Raw genomic sequence first — 27280 nt, 5'->3', positions numbered from 1 at the left:
GGACAAGGACCTGTTGGAGTGAGTCCAGAGGAGGCCACAGAGATGCTCTGTGGGCTGGAGTACCTCTCCTGTGAAGACAGGCTGAGAGAGCTGGGCTTGTTCAGCCTGGGGAAGAGAAGGCTCCAGGGAAACCTTATTGCAGCTCCCAGTACCTAAAGGGAAAGTAATCTGGAGAGGGAAGTTCTAGAAGGCGCGTAGGGATAGGACAAGGGGAAATTGCTTTAAACCGAAGGCAGGTAGATTTAGATTAGATATTAGAAAGAAGTTCTTCACTGTGAGGGTGTTGAGGCCCTGGCACAGGTTGCCCAGAGAAGCTGTGGTTGCCCCATCCCTAGCAGTGTTCAAGGGCAGGTTGGACGCGGCTCTGAGCAACGTGGTCTAGTGAAATGTGTCCCTGCTCATGGTAGGGGGCTGGAAGTAGACAAGTTTTAAGGTCCCTTCCAACCCAAACAATTCTATGATTCTGTTATTATGTGATGTTGTTGTTACATATATTTGTTAATCAAGCACAGTCGATTTTAAGAGCTTAATTTGTACTGTGAATTGTATGAATGGATGAATTGTAAATTAGCTGACTCTATCTATCGAGAGCCCCCTCCAGCCCCTCCCATAGCCATTTGTCATGATTGGCAAAGCCAGCATGTAGGGAAAAAACCAGTCTCGGAATCACGGCATGTTACCTATTCTGCCAAAACCACAGTGACGTTAGGTTGGTTAGGTGTGCGGGCCTCCTCTACTTAACCCGGAAAAGGAGCACGTATAATTTGATATACATTCGGTAAAAAAGAACGAGTTCATCAAGCCCTCCGCCTCGCGGCAGAGAACTACATCCCCCACAATGCACAACGGCACGTTGGCCAATGCGAAGGCGCCCCCAGCGGGCCCGCTGCGGGCTCTGCGGGCGGAGCGCCGCTCGGCTCGGCGGGATGGCCGCGGCGGCGCTGGGGCTGACGCTGGGCGGGGGAATCTTGCTGGCCGCCTGGCGCTGGCTGCGCGGCGCGGCTCGGGCCGCCGCCGTGTGTGGGGCCTCCATGCGGGGCAAGACGGTCATCATCACGGGGGCCAACAGCGGTCTGGGCCGGGCGGCGGCGGCCGAGCTGCTGCGGATGCGGGCGCGCGTCATCATGGGCTGCCGCGACCGGGCGCGGGCCGAGCGGGCAGCCCGCGAGATCCGGGCCGAGGTGGGCGAGCGGGCGGAGGATGAGGGCGGCGGCGGCGAGCTGGTGGTGCGCGAGCTGGACCTGGCCTCGCTCCGCTCTGTCCGCGCCTTCTGCCACCGCGTCCTCCAGGTACGGCCGGGCGGCGGCGGGGCGCGGGCCCGGCCTGCGGGGAGAGCGGGCACGCCGAGGTGCGGTGGAGCCGTTCGCCTGCCGAGGAGGCCACGGGGTGCTTGAGCTGGGTGCTGACAGCGCGGCGGCGTCCTCCGAGCTCTGCTCGTCAGGCGGTCCGGGTCGGGGTATGGGGTGTTACAGGGTTCGCCGCAGGGTTCGCAAGGAGGGTATAAGTAAATTGGCCGTGGATTAGTACCTGGAAGCATAAAGTTCGTACTAGTTTGGTCTGTTATAGTCCAAGCTATTCTAGCTCTTTCCTGTTCTGAAAAGGAAGTGCTTCTGCTTGCGATAAATGATTTGTCTTTTCTCTTAATTCATAGAATCACAGAATGATTTGGTTTGAAAGGGACCTTAAAGATCACCCAGTTCCAAACCCCCTGCCATGGGCAGAGACACCTTCCAATAGAGCAGGTTGCTCAAAGCCCCATCCTACCTGACTTTGAACACTGCCAGGGATGAGTCAGCCACAGCTTCTCTGGGCAACCTGTGCCAGTGCCTCAGCACCCTCCCAGGAAAGAATTTCTTCCTAATATCTCATCGAAATCTAGCCTCATTCAGTTTAAAGCCATGCCCACTTGTCCTATCCCTACATGTCCTTGTAAGAAGTCCATCTCCAGCTTTCTTGTACGCCCACTTTAGGTACTGGAAGGCTGCTCTAAGGTCTCCTCTGGAGCTTCCTCTTATCCAGGCAGAACAAGCCCGACTCTCTCAGCCTGTCTTCACAGGAGAGGTGGTTCAGCCCTACGATCTTCAGTTACTCTGCTTTAACCTGCCTTTTTTGCTTCAGGTTGGTGTTACAGCTCAGCTTCGTCTCCAGAGAAATAAAAGTTCACAAATGCGCTGTTCACAGCTCCAGCCTTCCTTCTGCCACCTCCTCAGACTCTGTCCCCCCATGCACATTTTCTAATCTCTTCACCGGTGCTAGCAGAGTTTAGTAGATACACATTTTTGAATATATAATGTTTCTGCAGAGTTCCCGAAAACCTGAGTTTAAGGAGAACAGGTGCATCCAGTTGATTCACCTGACAGAAATGCCGCTAGGTGAGTTAAACAGTGTTATTAGACACTGGTAAGCAAATGGAGGCACTGTTGGAGGCAGTATTCCTCCATTTCCATTGAAGTATTTCAGTTCCATGAAAAGTGTTGTTTGGGACTCTCATCTCACCACATCTAGCTACTCAAGCCATGAGACACAAAGTCATGGGAAGCCAGGCTTAGTATTTCTGCTGCTGCTCAGAGCAGTCCTTACGTACTTGTCAGCATCTGTTCAGACATCCCGGGGCATTAATTTTCAAATAGCTTTTCTAAAATTTAGATATCTGGGAAAATTCAAAGTTTTAACTTCATTAGTGGTGTACTTTGAGGTCATATGCATTCAAATCCAGCAATAAAGTCTAGCTTTCCTTCAGTGTTCTGGGAAAATACACATAAATGAAAGGATATAACCCACCCATCATAAATGCCAAAAAAAAAAATAAACCCGTCTGACTTCTAAGAATTGCCTTTTTTTTAGTACAAAATATCCAGACATGAATTTGTTAGCATCTCCTTGTTAGTAAAGCTGGTATAAGTGACTTTTAAGCAAGGAGTGAAGGAAAAGAGAGTGCGTGTACCTACAGGGTGCTGCTGACACCTGCATTTTAAGTTGAGCTTTTCAGAATAATCCCAGAATCATCTGAATTGCAAGGGGTGTGAGTTCAAGAAATAATTTCAAGAGCTGTGCCACCCAAGTTCATGTTTTTTAACCTTTTTGGGGCTTGTTTTTGGAGCTCATTATTTGGGGGATTGTTGGGTTGGTTTCTTTGGGGGGTTTTGTGGGTTTTTGTGTTGAGATGAAGAATATTTAAATATAGTCAGAATGGGGAAACTGTGCACTCCCACCACCTCACTTAATTTGTGGGATCTTTCCTCTGCACAGCTGCAGTTGATCACATCTTGCACTCCTTTATCTCACTGCAGAAAAATAAAAGACTTTGAGATGTTGGTGGGGTTTATGGAAAACTGGAGAAAATGGAAGTGAGCTCAGGAGCTACAAGAGATAAGATTGGCTATCAGAGCAGTGTTTTGTGCAGTCTGTTGCACTTGGGCATAGTCACTACTTGCTTCACATTGATCATACTACTCTAGATTATCTATAAGCCTTTTTGTAACAGTACGTAGTGATAGGACAAGGGTTAATGGCTTTAAACTGACAAAGGGGAGATTTAGATTAGATACTAGAAATAAATTTTTCACTGTGAGGGTGGTGAAGCCCTGGCACAGGTTTCCCACAGAAGTTGTAGATGCCCCATACCTGGCAGTGTTCAAGGCCGGGCTGGACAGGGCTTTGAGCAGTCTGGTCTAGTGGATCATATCCCTGCCAGTGGCAGGAGGGTTGGAACAGGATGATCTGAAAGGCCCCTTCAAACCCAAACCATTCTATGGTTACAAAATGTAGGAGTCTCAGCAAATACCACATGTGGAACTCTTGCTTCTTGAAGTGTGAAAGTCTTGCAAAATAAATCCTTCAGTCAGATGCTGCAGAAAGTTTCTAAAGCAGTGTTTTTCTCTAAAGAAGAAAGGTCACTTCAATGAGCAGATCTGCAGTCAGTACTTCTTCAGTCTTGCCCCAATTTAGTGATGGTAACCATTATGTCCCTTTGGGTAGAGAGAAGTGAGTGATGGTCTTTGGATCACGCCTCAGGGACCCAATTATATGAAACACTATGCAACCTCAGGTCCCACAGAAGTCAGTCTTGAGGTTGAAGTACTTGATGCTCTGTGTGATCAGATGCCAGCATTGTTAACTGAATGCTAAGTGCAGATTTTGATTTTGCACTCTATGTAGTATTGCTGCTAATGGCAGTCAAATAAAAGGCAAATGGTACAAAATTCATTTTGAGGTTCTCTATTTTTATCATCAGATAAAATGCTTTCCAGTGCCTGCATTGGGTTTAAAGAATGAACAGTAAAGAAAATTCATGCTGCTTTTTCTATAAAGGGAATACAAATTCACTTATGATTTGTGCATGCATAAATTTCCTGTGATACTTTCACAGTCTTTTGTCAGAGGTGGGTGAAAGTGTTGAATTTGCAGCTTCTTTAGGCAGCTTGCTTTAATCTGGGTTATTTGTTGCTTGTTTGATTGGGGTTTATTTAGAAGTTACTGGTTTGGGTAGATTGGAGAGCTCTTAATTTTTGAGTGGATGTTGGAGCATGAAGTGCATGATATATTTAAATTATCTGTACCACCCTCTGTTGGTTACGTTTCCTGATTCTGTAGAGTGTAACATACGTCCTTGAGTCTGTTTTCTACCAACCTGAACCAGAATACTGATCCGTCAAATAGCATGTGCTGAGCATGTCATAAATACTTCAAGCCTGTCTTAGTTATTGAGTAGACCTGCTAAGTCTCAAGTTGTATGAACATGAATGTTACTTTTGTATGAGTTCTGCTCCATAGTTCTCACCAAGCAGTACAATGATGTGATTTTAAAATAAGACAGTGTTTAAAATCTTGAAAACGCTGTTTTGCAAAGTTCTTCATGACATGCTCCCAGTAAGACGCTGGGTCTGCAATGTAATAGTTTCTCTTCAATCCTGAGATTAGTTTTTTGGCTACTGCTTTCTGTTCCACATCCGTGTCTTTTGCACATTAGACCCCTTGCCTGTGGCTGAGGTTTGCCATAAATTAATGTGTGTGCTTTTGCAGTGCAATAAACACATACTTTTTAGAGGAAAACAAAATCCATTACAAAGATAAATTATCACTGAATTGCTATAGAAAAAGCTGCTCTTAGAGATGCAGATGATTGTTTTCTTGGCCTGCATTGAAAGTAGATACAGACCTAGCCTCATGTACCTGTATACTGGTGGGGTCAAGTGCTCTCTTTAATGCTAGTTCAACTTAGGGTTTGTGTTTTTTTCAGAAGTGCTCTAAGAGAATATCAGGAAGTTACAATTCAGAAAACTAGGAATGAAATCATTCCTAACAACGGCCAGTGATAAATAGTAAGCATAGTGGTATGTTTTGCATGACAATTCTAAAACTGAATAATTTTTTTCTTTCCTGTCTAAAGGAAGAGCCAAGGCTGGATGTTCTGATAAATAATGCAGGAATATTCCAGTGTCCGTACATGAAGACAGAGGATGGTTTTGAGATGCAGTTTGGTGTAAACCACTTGGGTCATTTCTTGCTTACCAACCTTCTTCTGGGCCTCCTCAAAAATTCTGCTCCAAGCAGGGTTATTGTAGTATCCTCAAAGCTTTACAAATACGGAGAGATCAACTTTGAAGACCTGAACAGTGAAATAAGTTACAATAAAAGCTTTTGTTACAGTCGGAGTAAACTGGCTAACATATTATTTGCAAGGGAGCTAGCCCGTCGGTTAGAAGGAACAGGAGTCACCGTCAATTCACTTCATCCTGGAATTGTCAGAACAAATCTAGGCAGATATGTCAATATTCCTTTGCTGGCTAAACCCCTATTCAACTTGGTGTCATGGGCTTTCTTCAAAACACCTTTGGAAGGAGCCCAGACTACTATTTATTTAGCCTCTTCTCCTGATGTCGAAGGTGTGTCAGGAAAATACTTCGGGGACTGCAAAGAGGAAGAACTCCTGCCCAAAGCCATGGATGACTTGATTGCGAGAAAGTTGTGGGATATCAGTGAAGTGATGGTTGGCTTATTGAAATAAGTGCCAGGGGAATCTGCAAAAAAGAATGCGGATAACTATGCAATGCATATTTGCAACAGTCTAATTCTCAGTTTAAATGCTGTGGGAATGCAGATTACTTTGCTCAGTAAGTATTAAGGGAGTGATTTATGCTGGAACTCTGTTTTGAAATAAAGGATAATCTTTATTTAATAGACACAGGCATTCAAAAAATGTCTGAAATAAATAGTTTTAGGGTGTGAATATAATTTCTGATTAATCTGCTTGGAAACTCATGTTTTAGAAATAAAAATTAAGCAAAACTGTTTTGCAATACATATGTATATTTATCATGTTGCACTACTTGCAGTTGGGCTGGACAATGCAGGGTACTGATGGTGAAACACTTCTGTAAAAAGGTTTTGAAAATAGGTCCTAATAATAATATGTTGTAGTCTTTTTTTGAGCCATCACCATGAAGAATGGAGTGAAGAGTTCTACTGTTACCTTACACTGGAATTGTTCAGGCCTCAGTGCTGTTGGCAGCCTGATTGTGCAGCAAACAAAACTGTTGAGCTGCATACAGTTTAGCTGTGAAGCACAAAGGCTTTTTTTAGTGATGTCACTGTTATTCAGTGAGTATATACACTTGGTTGTGTAAACTGTGTTTTTATTTTCATGTGTGCTGAACTTGCTATTTCTTGATTTGCAGACACGCTGGTTTCATTAAAAAATGTACTTGACAGTCTCATTATGGTCTTTATAAGGCTTTGCATGTAATGAACCCTCTGCATTCAAAGTTCATAAGACTTCACCCAGACTGAAGAGAATACGCTTTTCAGTGTGTGTTTGGCTTGGGTGATGGCACTTTAACTCAGTAATGAGATTAGATAAGTCTGTATGATGCAGCTTACTGAATATTACTGAATATTCTTTTAAATAAAAAATATTAAAAAAAAAGATTTAGCATTCATTCTTTCACTGTGAAAGATCAGCAACCAACAGTTGTGACATGGTAGCTTTGTTATAAAGCAGAAGATTCTTCTGTACTAGTAAACCTGTTGTGAAGGGTTGGGAGAAATAAAATGGGCTCCAAATAAATACATGGGCATTATGTAAAGCTGTGGTGACTTTTTTAATTCATACAACTTGAGGATTCATATTGATATTTATGACTTCTTACTTTGCTCTACATTTATAAGATTTTCTAGCAGTTAATAAAATCATAGAATGTTTTGGGTTGGAAAGGACCTTAAAGATCGTCTGGTTCCAACCCCCCTGCCATGGCAAGGACAGCTTCCACAAGATCAGATTGCTCAATGGCCCATCTAACCTGGCCTTGAACACTGCCAGGTATGGAGCATCTACAACTTCTCTGGGCAACCTGTGCCAGTGCCTCACCACTCTCACAGTAAACAGTTTCTTCCTATCTACCCTCTGTCAGCTTGAAGCTGACAGTGAAGGAATCTTCTCAGTGTCCAAGAGCAACATGCTCCTCTTTCAGCTTAAAGCCATTCCTCCTTGATCGGTCCCTATCTGTCCTTGTAAAAAGTCCCTCCACACTTCTTGTAGACCCCTTTAGGTATTGGAAGGCTGCTTTAAGGTATATAGAATAAGTATGGAAGAACAGCTACAGGTTGGGCAGAGAGGAGATTCAGAGCAGCCCTGTGGAGAAGGACTTGGTGTTGGTTGATGAGAAAATGAACATGAGCCGGTAGTATGTGCTCACAGCCCAGAAGGCCAGCCGTATCCTGGGCTGCATCGAAAGGAGAGTGAACAGCAGGTCGAAGGAGGTGATCCTGTACCTCTACTCTGCTCTCGTGAAACCTCACTTGGAGTACTGCGTGCAGTTCTGGTGTCCTCAACATGAAAAGGACGTGGAACTGTTGGAACAAATCCAGAGGAGGGCCACGAGGATGATCAGGGGACTGGAGCACCTCCTCCATGAAGACAGGCTGGGAAAGTTGGGGCTGTTCAGCCTGGAGAAGAGAAGGCTGCGTGGAGGAGACCTCATAGCAGCCTTCCACTGTCTGAAGGGGGCTATAGGGATGCTGGGGAGGGACTCCTCATTGGGGACGGTAGTGATAGGACAAGGGGTAATGGATTAAAACTTTAACAAGGGAAGTTTAGATTGGATATAAGGAAGAAGTTCTTTCCTGTGAGGGTGGTGAGGCACTCGAATGGGTTGCCCAGGGAGGTTGTGAGTGCTCCATCCCTGGCGGTGTTCAAGGCCAGATTGGACAAAGCCTTGGGTGGCATGGTTTGGTGTGAGGTGTCCCTTCCCATGGCAGGGGGGTTGGAACTAGATGATCTTAAGGTCCTTTCCAACCCTAACTATTCTATGAGTCTATGATTCTATGATTTAGAATGATTGTTTACTTGGACTCTCAGCATAACTTTTGCACAGTGGACTGGATCTTGTGTACCCTTACGCTTCACAGCAAGACTGCTCTGCATGAGTGACATGGGTGGGGATGGAAGGCAAGCTGTGAAGTGGAGCAGACTTTTAAGATCTCGTAAAAAGGAGCTTTGCACTGCTTACTGTAAGGCACAATGTAGAGATGGGTGTCCTGTCAAAACATACTCTTGTGTGTTGAGGAAAGTCCTCTGAGTAACGCCGGAGGAAGGTGTGTAATATGCTTAGAGAAGTTCTGCTTTGAACTTCAGTGTAGCATTTCACATTTTCATTCTAAATTCTTGTAAATAGCTGCATGGAGCACCTTTAAACAGCTGGCTAAAGAATTAAAAGTGCATTAAGTTCTCTGTAAGAATACAGAGAAGTCAAGCCAAGTTTGTGTTTTCAATACTACCATGGCAAATCTAAAGGAACGCTATTGTTTTACTGCTGAAACGTTACACCTCTTGCAAGGAAAGCCTTGGATGCAAAAGTGGAAGATGGAGAAGATAGCTAGTCCTAAAATACTGTAATAAAGAACCGCCCCAGAACTGGCTGAAGAGCAGAGAGATACATAGTTTTTCAGACTGAATGACCAACATAAGATGTGCACTTGCCTTCAAAACAGCAAAGGTGGGTTTGTACTGAAATAAGAGGTGTGTAATAAGAAGTCCCCAGTCATGTCACAGGCTTGCATAACATGTAATACTTCATACATCTGCTAAGTACTCGTTTTCATTTTCTTCTGAGATTACATTCCTACAATCATAACTAAATTAAAGCCCTCCTTCCAGAGTAGGAGAGTGATCACATGATACCTGTAATGGAATATTAGTGAATTAATAGTGCCTGAAAACAATTAGAAGGGTGGATTATTAGGAACTTACAAAAAGGTAAGCTTTTTTCAACATCTGAAATCAGTAAATTTTGTCACTTCCAAGGCTGAATGTAATTTAGCCTCTGCAGACAAGAAGACTTTGATTAATCTCTTGAGACTGCTATTAATATTTGTTCATGTGATGCCTTTGTTAGTATAGAAGCATCCAGGAACTGGAGACCTTGGAGGTTAACAGGTCTTGCAAAATGTAAGAGCAAAACCAAAGGAGAACCCTTATTTCAACAACCAGTAATGCTGACTCCCTCTAGGATAGAACCAAGCATTTTGTTAAAAGAAGTACCTTTGCTCTGCTCTGCTCTGCTCTACAGGATCTTAGTAAACTCAGACATGTTTATGGGTTGAGGACTATGTTGAATATTCCCTCTTGGAGCTGGTAGAGGATGCTGTAAGAGGAGATCAGCAACTTCATACTTCACCCTAGTACAGCAGTGCCTCCAGAAAGATGTAGCAAGCTCTATATATGACTATTATATAAACAATTTGTATGAAGAGCATGCAGCCAAAACTAGGATGCCTTCCAGATAACTTTCTGCCATCACCACCATAAGAAGACCATCATATGAACACCACTGCCCTCAAACTTACTTCCCATGAAAAATTAAACTATTAAACTAGGGTAAGAGGCACTTCCCATGAAGAATTAAACTTTAGAGTGAAAGGCAGTGACAGGGGATAGAATGCAAAGCCTATTGAAATGCAACTTTCATCGACAGGTACACAAACTGATCACATAGCTGGCAAGTACATTAAGGATATGCAAGGACATAGATCTTGTTGGGGTCTGTGATGAACATAAATGTTACAAGTGAACTCCTTCCAAAGCCCAAATGTACCTTCAGTTGTCTTACATATATTGGTAGAATTTGAGCATTTGATTTTGGGTCCACCAGCAGTGTTGGGTCAGCTCTCCGTACCTGTGGCTTTGGGATTTAAAAACTGGGATGTGTACAGGGTGCAGTGACTCCCAAGAATGTAGCCCTTGACGTTTTGCTTTTCACAGGGAAAATGCCTGCTGTGCCATAGCTGAGGGGTGGAGGGCCACAGCAGTGATTAACCTTGATTATTTGCATGTTTTCCCCGCTGGACTCTTCAGCCAGTCTCAGCAGCACGTGGAAATGCTTCCAAGTGGTCCCATTTTGTACGACAACAACATTGCAGACTAACTGTACTCTAAAAAGTTCATTTTTAAATCAGTGTGTGAGTGTGTGTGTGTGCTGACGTGTGCAGGTGCAATTTAATTCTTCATTTTATAAGACAGACAGTAGAACTGTCAGTGGTTCACCAAAGAGCTGAGGCACCAAGTGGGTAGTTCGCATGGCATGTTGCCTGCTGCCTGCACTGCTTTGGTATGTGAAGGGTGAGACATCAGGCTTGGGGGCAGATCTGTTGGGCTTGAGCTCAGTGTTGGGCTCAGTTGCTTAAAGTTGCATCCAGGCAGACATACCCATTTGTCTGCTTCTGCAGCCAGAAAGCACACAGGCACAGCCCAGCAGAGGAAACATCTCCATGTCATGATCGAAATGGACCTCAAGTGCTGCAGTATGATTTATTCATCTTTGGCTGTGATGCTTTTGAAAGTGCCCTTGTAATGAACTTCCCTCATGGACAGACCAAGAGATTAAGAAAGAAATCATTTCCTTTTTTAAAAATTTCTTTCTTTTGATTCTCAGTCCCAGACCCTATAGCTATAAGCCAGGCCTCCCTGCACACATGTAACTATTAGAGCTGAGATTTTTGCAAGTGAAATAAATTGCAGTTGCATGTATTTATTTTATGTGCCCCATCTGTTTAAATCAGGGGAGACTGCACATTTTAAAAAACCCAAACAACTCGAATCTGTCACCAATTTACCTTCCTTACCTTGCCACAAAGCCCAACATCTATCCCCAGGCAAAGGGACAACACTGCTCTTTCAGTTACTAGTCAGCACAGCAGGCAAGCTTATAAACCCAGCAGGGGTTCTCCAGTAAAAATTCTCCATCTTAATGAGATAAATGATCATTTTTTCCGTGATGCAATAAAACCAGAAGTATTTAAACTCTCTTTCTTCAGCAGCTGCTTGGTTTGCCTAAGCTTCCTACGAAGTGAATGCTTCACAGGCTTCAAAGCCTCAGCCCTGTGAATGTGCGGTGTGATTATGCTTTTGCTGAAAAATGTGGATAATTCCCATTTCAAGCACACTTAATTTCTTTCCACCTAAGGCTATAAAGAAAATAAACAACTTGCAAGAGTCATACAAATAATTTTAAAATGGGAGGCCTGTTCCCTTTTTCACATAACTTTTTCCAAACTAATCACTTAGAGAGTAATTGACTTGCAAAACGATCCAGGAGGCCTCCACACAGCTGAATTATTATTTTTGATCTCTCCCAGAATGGTGCTGCTATTTCTCATAACAGAAAATGGCGACCTCCCTCTAGACTTTTTACTTACCGCTTTAGCTACCACTAGCAGGCTCACACCTGTCCTAACTGGATTCAGATCAGAGAAATTAATTTGAATATTTAATTATTTCTGAATGTTCTATGTAATATGGAGAAAGGATTGCTTTCCTAATTGCTCTGGGGGGGGGGGGGGTGAGGGGGGGTGGAGGAGGCTTTCACAATGATCACCTAACAAGGTTGATAGCCCTTTCTACGTTTAAGAATGATCACTTCAGGTAATGTGAAAGAAACTGAACTTACATAGGGAAGTAATCAATAGCTTACTTCCCATGAAAGATTCAGGAGGGTGTCACATGCTTGAAAGCTATAATAATCACTTTAGCAAGGTACTGAGTGTTTCTCTCCATCTGCTTCATGGCCAGAGCAAGCAGTCTGAAACTGTTGCAGCTTTCGCCAACAGTAGGTCAGTCTCATTGGTCCTCCTAAGTCACTGCATGACCATCTGCTCTCCAGATCCCATTTGCCCTGGAGACAAGCAATGTTAGGGGTCTTTCTAAATGCTTCAAGAAAGAGGTTGTGAACAGCATCTGCAGAAAGACAAGTGGCATGCCTGGAGGCCCAGAATCTACATGCAGTGCAACAGGTAATTTTGGTATAATTTTCTATACTCATTCACAGACAGGAACACCCTCTGCAGTGTATATGGATAGGTATTTTAGAGTTCAGTGTGCCCCAAGGGCCTGTATTAAACATAGCAGATTGAAAGGTGGTTCAGTACCACACATTTGCTATTCTGAAGGACCAAGATCCTACAGGCCCAGTTGAAGTCACTTGTAGTTTTAGTTGTTTTGAAAATGCTTGGGAGGAGGAAAAGACCAGAGCATCCTTTTCCTTATATTCAGTCTGCCCTCCTGCAGATCTTCAGAGGTCTAAATTTCTCTCAGATGCATATTCACAAATGTTGGGGGGAAAAAAAGTGAGCCTGCTTTGTGGAGGTATTTGTCCATAAAATTTTGCTGTAAGTGGAAAATTTAAAAAAATCATAATTTATCATTTCATAGCCAGATGATATTATGCACTGATTATATCAGCACAGCTAAGACCGGGGTCTGGGGTAGGCAGAATAAGAGATAATGAACTGTCATCTGCAGATGCAAGACAGGAAAACTGAAAAAAGCTTTGGTAAGAATTATTTTGTTTCTATTTCTGAGGTTTTTGTTGTTGTTGTTCAAGTCTAGATACTTGGTATTTTTTTTTAAAGGGTTAAAACTGCAGAAGATGTGAAAACAGCCATGTTTCAACAAAGCAGCACAGTTCCTCATTGTGGAAAACCCATAAAATGACAGGAAATGGCTTAATGTGGTAGGTGTTCATTTTTAAGGGTTCTGTTGACAGAAGTTGATGAGTGAAAATATTGTATTTCATTTTTGCCTTTTGTTAAGTAAATAGCAGGGAATTTTCATGCTGCCTAGAGGGACAGCTTTGTGCTGTGGTGGTCTAAATTGGGATTTTTCATTAATGTTACCAATCAGAGTAGGTGGGGTTTTCTTTCTGGTTTTGTGTTGGGTTTTTTAAGAAAAATGTTGAAGTCAAAGAGAAGACCAAGAAAAAGCACCACAAAGTTTATCTTTTACTCATCTGGAAGAGTTTATTTTAAACACAGAACATTGTTTGCTGCTGTGGAAATGAAAGTGAGAGAGTTGCAGCTTTCTTCCGATGCCATCTGGCAGATGATTTATTTGCATATGGTATTCACTAATCCAAATAACCCTGTGTGTGGTAGCATTGTCTCTTTACTGATCATGCAGCTGAGTTGGCTGAACCTTAGATGGCTCACACAAGGCTATCAACAGCACAGTACAATAGATTGTTTAAAATTAGAATAGGATTAAGGGAAGAGATAGATATGCCAAATTCATCATGCCTATATTTTATTAAGCACTTTCCTTACCTGGACTGAGCTTGATGCTTTCTTTTTTATTTGCTTCACGGTTTTATTCACTCCATTTCTACTCAGGCTTTAGCCCGTTGAAGTCAACACTTACATGTAGCCTCCAAGCTCAGATGGGACCAGAGCACTGGGCATCCATCCCTAGACCGGGAGCCTTGCCCTGATTATCACTGTGTTTGCTCCTGTAAGGTCCCTTCCTGACCTCATGAAACTTGCATTCCTGCTGGGAAGTAAGGCTGCTTCTGCAGGACAGTTGCATGCTGTAACCAGTAGCTTTGTGGTTAAGGATCTATCCTAGTGCCCAACCTGAGCCAAAATTTTCTCCAGATCAGGGTATTCCCATTTATCAGGCAAAAGATCTAGCTGCTTAGTTATTATATTAATGTTAGGTTGCCTCCTCTTGCTGTAATATGAAAGAAAGAGCCTTGTTTTGGGTTAACAAAATAAAGGTTTATGTCTTGAGGAGAAGATCCCAACTTATGGAGGCATTCACTTACAGTCTTGTTTTTAAATTCTAGGGAGGAATGGGTATTCTGATGCTCTTCTATGTTCAAAGACAAATGTTGTAATTCCCTTCTCGATGTATAGAGGTTTTTAGTGATTTTTCCACAGTTTCTAACTGTGTGCCTATAGGTCTTTCACTTTGACTTCAAATTCCACTCTGAAGTCTAAAGAGCTAAAATTTAAGTCTTGACTTTGCCTAATATGTAGTCACTTCTGATTTTTAATTGGATCTGCTCACTTCAAAAATTCAATGCTATGGCTCAATATGCAATTGTGCTTTCTGTAAGCTGGCTTTTTTTATGTTAAGGTCAGTTGAAGAGTTTCAAAAGTGCTGATTTTCTTCAGAGATAGATCAGTATAATTTATACATGAAATTAAAATATATAAAGTGGAGATAATTTTGTAGCAGAGAGAGGGACGAAACGGAGAACTCAGCTCTTTTCCTGCAGAGCAGCTGACACTTTGAACTCACTGGCTAAATCTGTATTACTAAGCATTTAATGCCAGGATCTGTTTCCAAAACAATAGGCTGAATGGGATAAGCAGGCTAAATGTTAATTTTACCATATTCTACTCAGCCCCAGAAGAGGCATGGGTACATCTAAATTGCTTACTAAGAACATCCTTGGCCCATGCTCACTTGGATGAGGCAAAGAATTGTTTCAAAAAGCATCAGTTGGCCGGAGCTGAAACTGTGCCAAGAACTGTCCTAGCTATTAAACAGTGCAGATGCTCGAATTTCAGTGCCTGGGCTGGTGCCCTGTCACTTCTTAATTGAGTGGAATAAGTGTAGGCAAAAAATGCCCCCTTCCTCCCTCAAGTGTTAACAGAATAAATGTGATCTTTCAATTTACTTCCATGACATTCAGTAACCATTTGGAAAAGTGAAGCATATTTTCTCTTACTAATTTTATAGCACTAAAATTCCACTGATTATGCTGCAATTTCTACTGACCAACCCTGTAAACACTTGGAGAATCAGTATTGTTATTAACATCACCATGTCATCATGCTTTATTCATTTTCAATTTTATAACTACAGTCTGATCTCTTGGAATTGTGTCTGCTGATGGAGCACTCCACTATGGAAATCTTATTTTATCAAAACTTGTTATTCTTGGACTAGAATTCTCAGTTACGCAGTTGCACTTTATAGATCCATGGATTTTTTAAAGCCAGCAAAGGCCCTTTGGTTATTTAGTCTGACTTCCCAAATGACACAAGCCATTTAATTTAACCCAGTTAGCCTTGTGTCAAGTCCAGCAACTTGTGTTTGGCTAAGGCTTATCTTCTAGAAAGATGTCCAGTCTAGATCTGAATCCATCGGTAGTTGGAGAATCCATCACTTCCTTTGGCAGTACAGTACAATGGTTATCACCCTCACCCTTAAAAATGTGTTTTGATTCTTGCCTGAATTTGTCTGGCTTTCCCTTCCAGCTATCACCTCTCATTATGCCTTTCTTTTGTGAGACGAGAGCTCTGCTGTTGCTGCTTAGTATTTTCTCCCTGTGGTGATACTTGCACATTGTAATCACTGAAATCATTGCTACATGTTTTTATTAAACTCAACAGTCTGAACCTCTTTAATCTCATACTGCAAAGCCCTTTCCAAGATTTCTGATAATTTCTGTGGCTCTCCTCCACATTCTATCCAATTTCTTACCTCTTCTGTGAAATGAGGAAACAAAACCTGGATGTAATACTCCATGCATGTTTTCCTTTATAGGCAATCCTAGTACTTCTCAGTGTACTGAGAGGGAAGAGTACTTCCCTCTGCTGCTCTAAGGCAATCACTAATTTAAATGTGCCTGAGGCTGCTCTCTGACACTGAGGCCAGCTGGAATATCACAGTCTGCATCTGTACTCTTGGACATTCTTTATCTTCCATGATGGGGAGTCTATATCCAAAAACTTATTAGGAATGCTTCATGCCAATTCCTGACACTTAAGCTGTGTTTGGGAAATAGCTGGGAAAATGCTGGCAGAGGCCAAAATCAGGCCCGTGATGAAGATAACCATCCTGTGGTACAGATGTTCAAGGATTAATGCCTAGGAACATTTCCTAGCATTTCCTTATTCAGTAGTGTAGTCTCAAGAATTCCCAGTTATATTCAAAGCCTCACTGACATTTTTAGATTCAGTGAAAGTATTAAAAAACACGTTTCTTCTATTTGATTTAGGAACCTAGGACTGAGATGTGTGGGCTCAACTGGCCATCTCTGGTAGGTGTAGACATTGTCAAGTTAGAGACAATCATCTCCTGATTTTCATTCACCCCATTTCTCTAGATGCCTATATTTGGACAGATTCTCTGTCTGGTAAGATTTGCCTCTCCCCACCTCACCACTGATGATAAAGGGTTCTTGGATGATCAAGAGCCCAAGAATAACTTTTCACAAAATGACTTACTTAGATGAAATGACTCCTACTCAACTTTACTTTTGTGCAGTAACTCCTACTCCTGTGGGGATAACTCCTATCTTTGGCACTTAGCACTTAAATAGCAGAGGGGTTTTCTGTAAAAATATTGCACATAGGTATAATACATTTGCATGGATATGATACACAGGCTGTTAATTAATTTTTTCTGACTTTTACTATAGGAATTGAACATGAAATAAAACCTCCTATCATATGAGTTTTCGAAATGCAAACACTTGTTTACACTCTCCTTTTAATGTGCTTCCCATGATACGGCAACACTAATCAGCATCAATATATAATCAACAGATCCCACATTTGCTGATCCCAAGACTAGCCTGTGTCTTCATGATGTAGACATTTTGGTGACTGAGACTCTGCTCTCACCTCTTTCCTCCCAGAAAAGGATACAATGAGCACTGAGTGCATAGGATAGTCTGTGCCCATGTCCTTAAAGCTCAGAGAGGATGGGTGTGTTAATTATTATCTTCCAATCTAAAAACTATAAAAACACTTGAAATCAGCTGAACGATTTCACCACTTTAGTGGTGTGAGTTCCCAACCTCAGAGCCCCCGGAATAGCCCGGAAATATCCAGTTGCTCTGGTGGATGGAATGGAAAAACTTGCTGCATCTGTATCCTTATTTACAGGTGGTTGAAATGAGATGCAGCAAAATGTTTTCAGTGTACTCTTAAGTCCATTTTCATTAGTAAACTCCTTGTCTATATGCTTGTGCATTGGTAGTTTGCTTTGTAGAGGTATTTGCATCAAAGGTATATCTTGGGCCTTTAATTTGCCAGTTTTGTTTGCATTCATTTATACTGACTTAGAGGTATTGTGCTAAAAGGAGTGTACTTAAAATGGTGCAAACACTAGAGCAGCAGGACTAAGTGATGAGCAAAATCATAACTTTGTCTCACTTATTGTCCACCAAGGCTTATTTTTAGCTTGTACCTTGACTGTTTTGAATCTATCTTCTTTCTCTATGCCATGAGGTGGGGTTAGCTTTTTCCAGACAGGATGGGTGGACAAGACTTGGAGGCTGACTGATGCAGGCTTCCAACATTAATCTAACAAGTTGTGCATTCTTAAATGTTTCTGTATGCTCCCATTCCATGTCGTAGAGTTTATAGCTATATTTAATGCTGTAAAATCACAGTGTCTACAACCAGTCTAGAGAAAGCTAGGCATAACCAGTGTAGATGCACATTAGTCTTCACTATTTGGTCTTGAGACCAAGGCTGACCTTTTTATTCAACACTTTAGACATGCCTTTTGAAATAAGGCTTTCATTAATGTCTAGTCAAGTGGAGGCTGAAAAAAACATAAAGGCCTTTAATTCGTGCTTGCTTCTGGTTGGGTAAGAATTGTGGGTCATTCTTGCAATTGATTTTCACAAACAGACAGGTGCTTGTGAAGTGAGCAGTGCTGAGCACAGAATATTAGAGTTGTGAATTAGGGACTTTCATATTCAGACACTGTCATCAGTGTTGGCTGTAGACTGGGCTCTAAATTATGGTAGTTTTGGACCTAATTCCTGCTCTGTTCAGCTGCCTTGCTGGAGGACAGTAACTTCAGGAAGAATAGAACAGTTGGGAAGTGTAATGACTGTTTCAGCCATCTAAGGTAAGTCTACCAGCAAACATGAAGAGTTTTTTCTCAGTTATAAACCAGATTTAATATTAACTTGGTGAACATACAAAAAGCGTTAATTGATATTCTTACCTCAAAATGCACCTTTCTGTTCAGGAAAAATTTGAAATGGTAGCTGATCTAGCGAGAGCAAAGCCTGCTGCAGACATACAGTGAGGATTCATTATTACGTTTGTTAGGTTTCGTTATCATCGCCTTCAGTGACACATACAGTGTTTCTTTCATCACTGTGTAAGGGGGTTAAACATTACAACAGCGGACTAATATTTCTCATCATCTGCCCATCTGGCAAGCCTTTATTGTCTAAAGTTTGTTCTGCCACCGTTGATTTTAGATTGCCACTTTTGCAGCTGAGCAAAGTGGTGAGCTTTACTTAAAACAAGGGCTTCCTGGGCAAATATAACACGGTTTGTCTATTTTGGCTCTACAGAACCCTGGCAATGAAAGGCCTCTGGGAAGACTGGGCTAGCAAAAATGAATGTGCATGCAGACATTTATGATGCTGCTCTGTTATTTTTAATGCAGTGTACATTCAGCATTTTCTTCCCTTTATAGTGGGAAATCACTTAGATGTTTCTTTGAAGACTAATTTAGGAATGTTGGCAAAGGCCAGTTAGCATAACATGTGCAATTTATTATGCTAACAATGTCTGATGAAACAACAAATATGAATAATCCTGCCGAGTACAGAAAAAACAAATGCACTCTTTTAATGCTGTAATTTGATCTGATCTTGGTAGACTAAAGTTAATATATTTTGAAACAAAATATGCATGGCAAACTGTTTTCATAATATTCTAATAAAAGGCTTTCTTTTTCTCATTTTTAGTTTTTCCTTTCTCTCAATCTTCCCTTTGTTTTGTTCAAATAAAAAAAAATAGAAAACATGTATTTTACCATCTGTAAACCCCCTAAATTCTTCTCAGCTGCATTAAAATGCTGTTAAAATGCTGAAACTCCATTCCTTTCCGCTAGGTTCCTCTTTACCATATGCACAATAATTAATATAACATGGAAAATGGTCCAAAATCCCATGTAATTCAGAGATACTAATAAATTCTGTGCTTGCTCTTTTTTGGTAGGGAAACTGAGCATCTAGGCAAGTTGGAGCTTCATTGCCTGAAGATGATTGAAATAGCATAAAGTAGGGCACAGTCAATAGTCAGGGAGTTAATATAGTGAGAAATCTATTTACATTGTTGACTCAGTAATTTATTTGCTGTGCTATTGATTTGACCTCTGCCAAGAGAGAGGTACGTTTGGTCACAGCTTTGCTGAATGTGCTGTAAGGGCTTGTATAGAATGACTAGAAGAAAAAGGTGATGGGCAGGTCATAGTTGAACTGGCTTGGAAAAAGCCTGGGAATTTCTGACTGTAAAAGTCAGACTCCTCTTCGTCCTCTCATCTCCTTCAAATTGTGACAGGCTTACTCCAATGTACTTAACCCCAGTGTACTTCACTGACAAACCCCATATGCCCACTAGTAGGCCACTGTGTACCCTTAGGGCATCGTTCACTCATTTCCCTCTGCCTTAGAGAAATACTTTCTCAGGTTTCAGTCTTCCTGCTTGAAACTTTCCACTGCTCACTGGGGGAGATTCAGAAGTGTCAGTCCCATTGATTTTCCTTTTTCTGTTTGCTTGTTCCTAATTCTATTAGATAAGTTTTTTTAAAAACCCTCCTTCCTGATTGCTAACTACCAACAGAGTAGCTAGTGCCATTGCACTGGAGGAAGTCGTCAAACGAACCCATGTGTAAATGAATGGCATTAACCATCAAATTAGCTTCCTCAGCAGTGGGAAATACTGTACTTCGTTAAAGTTCCACTCCTATTGTCAATTTGCATCTAATTTACAATTCTAGTCTAGGAAAGTTTATCCCTGCTTTTTGTTAGCTAGATTAACTTTAAACACAGTACTTAAATTATGTTTTTGGGATCTTTCAGCAAGTCAAACTGGCTGCCAGTTCTCTAGAAATGAGCAAACTGACTGTTTTTTATGAAACATGCTGTTTGCCTGAAATTTGCACTGGGGCATGGCCATGTGTTTGTACATATGCTTCAAGGATGGATCTGCTCTCTGTTCATAAATTACAAAATTGCTTTTCATTATGGATGAATTTCCTATGAATTCATCCCAAGTTTGACATTACTTCAGGATCCATTGAGATTTCAAGGAAGAAATGGAATAATTCCCTATCTATTCACAATGACTGCTAAAATCTTTGATAACGATAATCAGCCTCTGAAGGTAACCAGAAAAAAGCCCTCACTGTATAGTTATCTGTGAGTTTCCTTTTCTCAAATGTGTTGCACAAAATATGCTTTTATTTTTTATGCACCCTTTTCACTTAAGAAATTCAGGTCTTCTGTTGCCTAAAAAATCTGATAAAATAATGGAGAGGTGGGGAAATGAGGGCTTGAGAAATAACTGGAGGATGGGAGGTTTTCAAAATATGGGATGTTAATCGGACTGCTTTAAATGTGTTATCTGAGACTGAACAAATGAACATTTCAAGTAAAGGACTTTTTCTTTTTTTAACTTCTGTTAAACAAATAACTTATTTTCCAATAAAACACCCTGTTTCTCATGATTATAATGTTTTGAAAGTGCAGAGGAAAAAAAGTTTTTCTGACATTTTAAAAAGGCAGGGAGAAATTGAGTGTTCTGTATGCCTTGAAGGGTTAATTATACATTTTGTATAAAATACATTGGCCCACGGAAATGCATATGACAGGGGCTGGATGCCACTGGTGTCACATATTAGAAGACATTGCTCTATTTGCAAGCTGGTGCCTGGCCAATTGCAGTGAAATACCCTGTAACTAAATTCACCTTGAGCACGTTCCGCCCATTGTAACCTTGAGATCTGAAATCTACAGCTTTGGCAATAATAATAATCCAGAGATTCAGGACAGCAACCTTTTTCAGCAAGGTAATGACACACATACATAAATTCCTGTGGAGCTGACCAAACACATAATTGTTCATGGAATTAAGTCTCAGGCTACTTGGGACAGAATCAAACTTATTTCAGATGAAAATTACCCTTTCATGTTTTTGTTATCACATAAGAATTTTGACTCAGATCAAGAGACAGTAGCTAATAAACATAACCCATTTTTCTTTTAAAAAGGTTTGCTTCTCTTCCTCAGAAAATAGATTTGCTTCCCCTGGAAAATGGAGACTTCTAAATGGTAGCTCAGGAATGGCACTTCCCTTTTAGCTCAGTTGTGCCAATAATTTTATTAAATGTTGTATTGCTTCATTGATGAGGAATGTCACATCTATAATTGTGTGTAATGTGTCGCGTATAGCGTAAATATGAATCAAAGTAAAACCAAAGTGAACTGTCCAATGAATGTACCTGGTACTTTCTTTCTGGTCATACTTGCTATTCTGGTTGAATATTTTCTTCAGTCAATTGTAATTTCTAGAACATGTAATAGAAAATACAGATCTTTTTTAATGTGTATTTGAAAAACTGCTCTTGCTTTCTTAGGCAAACTGCTGAAGTAGGTCAGTTTGCAGTTTTTCTGTCAGCACAAATTAATTTAAAGGCCTCCTGTGTAATAATAATAGCTTTAAATTGTTTATAAGATTGATTTTAATAAACACTGCATAACATAGAGCAGTGCCCAGCTTAACCAGTTGATTCAACACAATATCATCTTTCACTGGTGCTCTGAAGAAATAGCACAAACAATGAAGTTGTCTGAGGTATGTCATAATACCATGATCAAAAGGAATGTATTACTTAAATATTATAATAAGCCCAGTGATGTCTTTTGAAATAGAATGATTTTAAGTCAAAAGCATCTGCTTGAAAGTCCAAAGAGATTAGAAATGTCCATTTATGAAAACATACTAATTAAAGGCTCTAAATACTTAGAATAGTTCTACGCCTATGTAAGTTAGTTCAACTGATAGCAAAACTCAACATGTTTCATATTATTTCAACTTCTTTTATTTGAACAAGGGAATAGATAAACAAAAGGAAAAGATCCTGTTGTTTTTAAAATTTTGTGAAAATATAACCCTAAAAGAGGTCAGTCTTCAAATGCACGGTCCATATGGCTTGGCTGACACAAGTAGCTGTAAGGATAACATCACTTTGTAGGAACAGTGGGACTCAGCTCTCTCCAGCTCTGCAGTAGCAGAATGGAAAGAAAATGTAAACCAAACTGTTCCTTTATCCACCATTTTTGATGCCTTGAATATATTTGAGTCAGTAGAAGCATAAACTACTGCAGCTTCTTGGTCTGTTAATAAAAATTCCAGAAATAATTATCCCTTACTTAAAAAAAAAAAAAAAAAAAAGAGGAATAACTACTTTGTGTTTGGCCTGCAAGTCATCAGACGTCATTATTATAAGTGGACTTCACAAGCAGCTATATTGTAGAGGAGTGGAGAAATACTTCTGTTAATGGTGGTGTAACTATTTAGAGGAAACTACTGTTTAGTTTAATGCTTTACACTTCTACTAGTCAAATATAGTTCAGATACATTGGCTGAGCATAGACCTTCCTGCTAAATAGGCCACATTGTGGAATATAGTTTTACTTATTGTTAGAATAAAGTAAATTTAGCACTGTGTATGCAGTATTCTAATGTTTCTTTGAAGCACCAGGAATATAATATATGTATAATGAGGAATGTTGCCTATTTCAGATTTATTTAGTGTCAAGGAAAGGTGATCAAGATAAGGTCACTGGGTGAGTGATATGTCCTGATAGCTACACACATCTTATGGTCTGCATGTTGGGCACAGCGCTTAAATTAATACAACCCAACAAAGAAGTCATCACGACTATATCTCATGAGGTATTTGGGCACCGAGCCTGCAGGTTAACAAGTTAAAGTATGTACATGTCTGAGCACTTGATCATTCAGGCTATCATTTCTGTCTTGCCAAGTTCAGTGTGATGCTGTGTGTTAATGCCAAGGTTTCTGCTTCAGCCAGCCACCTGCCTAACTTGGAGCTGGTGGTCCTTTAAATTACTTTTGATCTGTAACTGACTGTCTGACCATGACAGGCGAGTTGGAAATAGATGATTTTAAGGTCCTTTCCAGACCTAAATATTCTATGATTCTATGATCTGTCCAGTCTCCCTGCACAATTGATAAGACTTGAGCACCAAAGAATGAGATCCCAGAGCTCAACAACTGGTGTGGAAAGCCACCAGCAATAGTCAGGAGGAAATGCTGAAGAGGCTGAGCTGACTCTCAGCTGCGCTGCATGGAACTGGATTCATCACATTTGCCATTTTAATGACTATTAACTATTTACTGGAGTTAGGTGTCTAAACCAGGACAACCTTGGGTATAAAAACCTGCAAAGGTTAATCACTTATGATACCTAGATGGTTAGACTCTTCAGCCTGAGGTTGTGTCTATTACGGAGATGAGATTTACAAACAGATCTCCAACTACTTTAGTGTTTAAACTAAATAATTAGTATTCATTTTGTTATGTGGCATTCTGAGATGAAGCTTCCACAATCTTTGTTATTAAATCTTTGTATTGTATTCTGTGTACTATAGTTAAAGACGAGCAGTAACTGAATCTTCCAAAAGGGACATCCCTGTAATTTTCATCCTGGACTGGATTCATCTGGTTGTATTTACCTCATTGCTAGAGTATGACAGCTGGTAGAAGCTAGTGTGCTGAAGTGGTAGAAGTAACAATAGAATTCTAATATTAGAATAACTAAGTAAGAATCAGTACTTCATCCTTCACTGATGTAGTGTGAATTGTACATATGACAGAGATGACTGTAATTCTGAAGCAGACAATTTGATTTCAATAAATAAATCTATAAAGTCTGTATCTTCCCTTTCTGATCTCCTGTAGATCCAGCCGTAGATTCCTGCTCCCTGCTGTAGCTGCACATCAAAAGAACTTTTCATACACAAAACTGACCACATGTATTTCATCTTCCAAAATAACTGTTTATGGAGACTCAGTTCTTTGTGTTTGACACTTGAGACATTAACAGTTAGAGGAAAAAAGCAGTCACGTTTGTGTAGAAAAAAAACCAAAATGGGTGCTTTGGCATCATTCTCATTCTGTCTTTTAGCTGAAGTTCTTGTGTTTCCACAGGCTCTTTGGGATAGTCCTGTTGGCTGTTTTAGGGAGCTGTCTTTGTCCTGTCTCTGTGGACTCTTCTGAAGGACCCAGTCTGTCAATTACATTTGTGACTTAGCTGAGCTCATGAGTACCTATCTTTTGTCATCTGGATATGTCTGCACTTTCAAATTATTATGTCCCCATTTCCTTCATCCATTGTGGTTCCCTGGCAGTCTACCCTTTGTAAATATGATGCAGTTCACTTCTGGGCTTGATTCTGGAGTGGGATAGGGAAATTTTGCTCCTATGCAGTTCCCAATAAGCAGAATGGATAGGTGCACTGGGCTTGTATTTCTTTGCTCTACCGTATCCTCTAGCCCTTTGTAAGCAGACTGCTTGGAGACTTCAAGCCCTCCCATGTGCTGGTATGCCATGCACCAAGGTATACAATACATAATGTCTGTCTCATGCCATGTAAGTACTACTGCAGCGGGCTGCAGGACAGCCCAGAAATTATTTTTAACACAATAAACTGAAAAAAGTTATAAAATAACCAAATCTCATGGCCACAGAGATACGACACAGGGACAGAGGAGACCCATGACCAAGTGCTATCCTGTGTGGGTATTGTCAGTCTGCTCTGGGCAGTCTGTTGATGTGACCATACTGCACCACTCAGACTTGAATCACTCCCTGGGGCAAAAGCTTTTACTGTATAGAATAGCAATGGAAACAGCCTCTGTGGCTTAGTTCCTCATCCATCCGTCAAATGGTTTTTGCAGAGCTATGCCTGTAACATCATGAATTTTCATGGGATATGGTGGACAAGGGAGCTATGAAAGTACAACAGCTAGAGAAACTGGATATGTCACTAGGGACATCATGTACTTCATAACTTGTTTCTTTAAGCCTGATGGACCTACAAGTAGAGGTGACTTTTCAAGGAGTATTTCTTGGAATCTTTAAAACCGATGCTGAGACAATATAGTACAACAGGAGAATATACATATAAACATAACTTACTCTGAAGTGGTGTTAAAAACCTGCCAAAGCACTGGTCTGCAGTCTAAGGTCAATCTTTCTAACTACTTTTTCGTAATACTGGAGGAAAAGAGTTTACAGCTGTCCTTGGTCAGATGTCAAGCCTTCCTTCAAGTAAAACTACTTTTAGTTCTTCAAGTCTGATGCCTTTCCCACAATATTAAGCAGTTATTAATGATGCATAAAAGATAAACCCCTGGTTTTATTTTTTCCTAAAGAGATTAACGTATGTGAGGGACTCTCCCCCTGTCAAGATATTAACCATTGTTAAGAGTTCCTTTCTTTGAAAACCTTTCTATCAGTGAAACTTATTTACATAAAGTAAGATTTAAAAATCAGAATCATAAAATTAATTCCATTGGGAACTATGCAATTCTGACAATCACTTTCAAGTCCAAATCCAACCTTTTTCTCTGCACCTTCCTTTCTGCATATCCTTCCAATCTAGATTTTGCTAGTATTTGTTAACACTGGACTAAAAATAAATACACATCTCCCTTTATGGGAGAAATAATGTTTAAATAACCACATTGTTTATTTTTACCTTTGGAAGTCATTCAGATATACCATTGCCATGGATATAGCATAAAACATCAACTGAACAGACTAATAATAACACCCAGCTATTAGACTAGTACTCTGCACATCTCAAGGTGCTTTATAAATGTGATCACTCACTTTGGACAGACACAGGAATTGAAAAAAACAAAAACTCAGATTGCTTTTTCTGAGGAATGCTCATATGCCAGTAGAAGAAATGAGTTTGCTGGATTCCCAGACCATATCTAATAAGTCACACTAGGCTGTGTTTGAGCAATTGATACAAACCCTATTCCAGCCATAACATAATTGATTTTAGCCAGAAAACTTTTTGATGAAAACGAGGCTTACTGCTTACAAGCATGGTACTGAAACTGTTCCTTAGCTGTAAAGGCCAGGTCACTACTTTTTTAAGGGCTATTTTCTACTTTAGGAATGATTCTGTGTTCCTGGCCAATAGCTCTGCGTATACTCTGCCAGTTCTGTGTGCTAGGACAACTGGCCAAAAGCCTACTGGCGACAAACTGGGAGAACTGCTAGTATCTTTGAGTGTGAGACTCATCTTGGAATCACCTCTCATTGTACAGAACAGAGAGTTCTGGAAAAGATGTGAAAAAGCCAAAGAACCATATAGAAAAATATCTCATTTTTAGCACAGCTTTCCATGAAGATTTTTAACACAATGATCATTGTTTTGGGCATGCCAATAGAACCAACCGAAAGTCTCCAGTGAAAGATTACTGACTTGAGCAATGTCACAATGATGTAACTGCAAATTATATGACTTTTTAATAAGACTTTTTAGTTTAACCTGGTGTTTTTTCTGCAGTGCTATGGCAAAAGTCTGGGAGTTGAGACTGCTTCATAAGCCTAAGTTTTGCCATATTTATTCACCTGCAGGGTACTTAAATTAATGCTCCCCAACTTCTCAAGAGCCTTTTCATACTTCAGTAACATTTTTATAGCTTCTGAAGGGTTTCCAGATGAAAGACGTATTGAAGAGCAAAATACTGCAATTACCTGCAGAATCACAGAATCACAGAATCCCAAGGGTTGGAAGGGACCTAAAAAGATCATCTAGTCCAACCCCCCTGCAAGAGCAGGGTAACCTACAGTACATCACATAGGAACTTGTCCAGGCGGGCCTTGAATATCTCCAGTGTAGGAGACTCCACAACCCCCCTGGGCAACCTGTTCCAGTGCTCTGTCACTCTTACAGTAAAGAAGTTCTTCCTGATGTTAACGTGGAACTTCCTATGTTCCAGTTTACACCCATTGCCCCTTGTCCTATCACTGGATATCACTGAAAAAAGCCTAGCTCCATCATCCTGACACCTACCCTTCACATATTTGTAAACATTGATGAGGTCACCCCTCAGTCTCCTCTTTTGCAAGCTAAAGAGACCCAGCTCCCTCAGCCTCTCCTCATAAGGGAGATGTTCCACTCCCTTAATCATCT

The 27280-nt window shown here is 40.7% G+C and overlaps 1 protein-coding gene across 1 annotated transcript; it reads left to right on the top strand.

Moving 5' to 3' along the window:
- The first annotated feature begins 904 nt into the window (after nt 1-904).
- On the top strand, nt 905-6997 carry RDH14 (retinol dehydrogenase 14). Its single transcript, XM_065681683.1, has 2 exons — nt 905-1289; nt 5390-6997. Exons 1-2 carry the CDS (start codon nt 927-929, stop codon nt 6005-6007), a joined length of 981 nt encoding a protein of 326 aa, XP_065537755.1. The 5' UTR covers nt 905-926; the 3' UTR covers nt 6008-6997.
- The last annotated feature ends 20283 nt before the right edge of the window (nt 6998-27280 follow it).

Source organism: Lathamus discolor, chromosome 5 (genome assembly GCF_037157495.1).
Source record: "Lathamus discolor isolate bLatDis1 chromosome 5, bLatDis1.hap1, whole genome shotgun sequence".
Taxonomy (NCBI): Eukaryota; Metazoa; Chordata; class Aves; order Psittaciformes; family Psittacidae; genus Lathamus; species Lathamus discolor.
Note: the sequence above shows the minus strand (reverse complement) of the source record. Positions and strands in the feature narration are given on the sequence as shown.

What these genes read in the sequence shown, in the direction of transcription:
- RDH14 (XM_065681683.1), top strand. Translation starts at nt 927, where the DNA reads ATGGCCGCGGCGGCGCTGGGGCTGACGCTGGGCGGGGGAATCTTGCTG. An exon ending in TCTGCCACCGCGTCCTCCAG is followed by an intron (nt 1,290 to 5,389) that starts GTACGGCCGGGC and finishes TCCTGTCTAAAG; the next exon opens with GAAGAGCCAAGGCTGGATGT.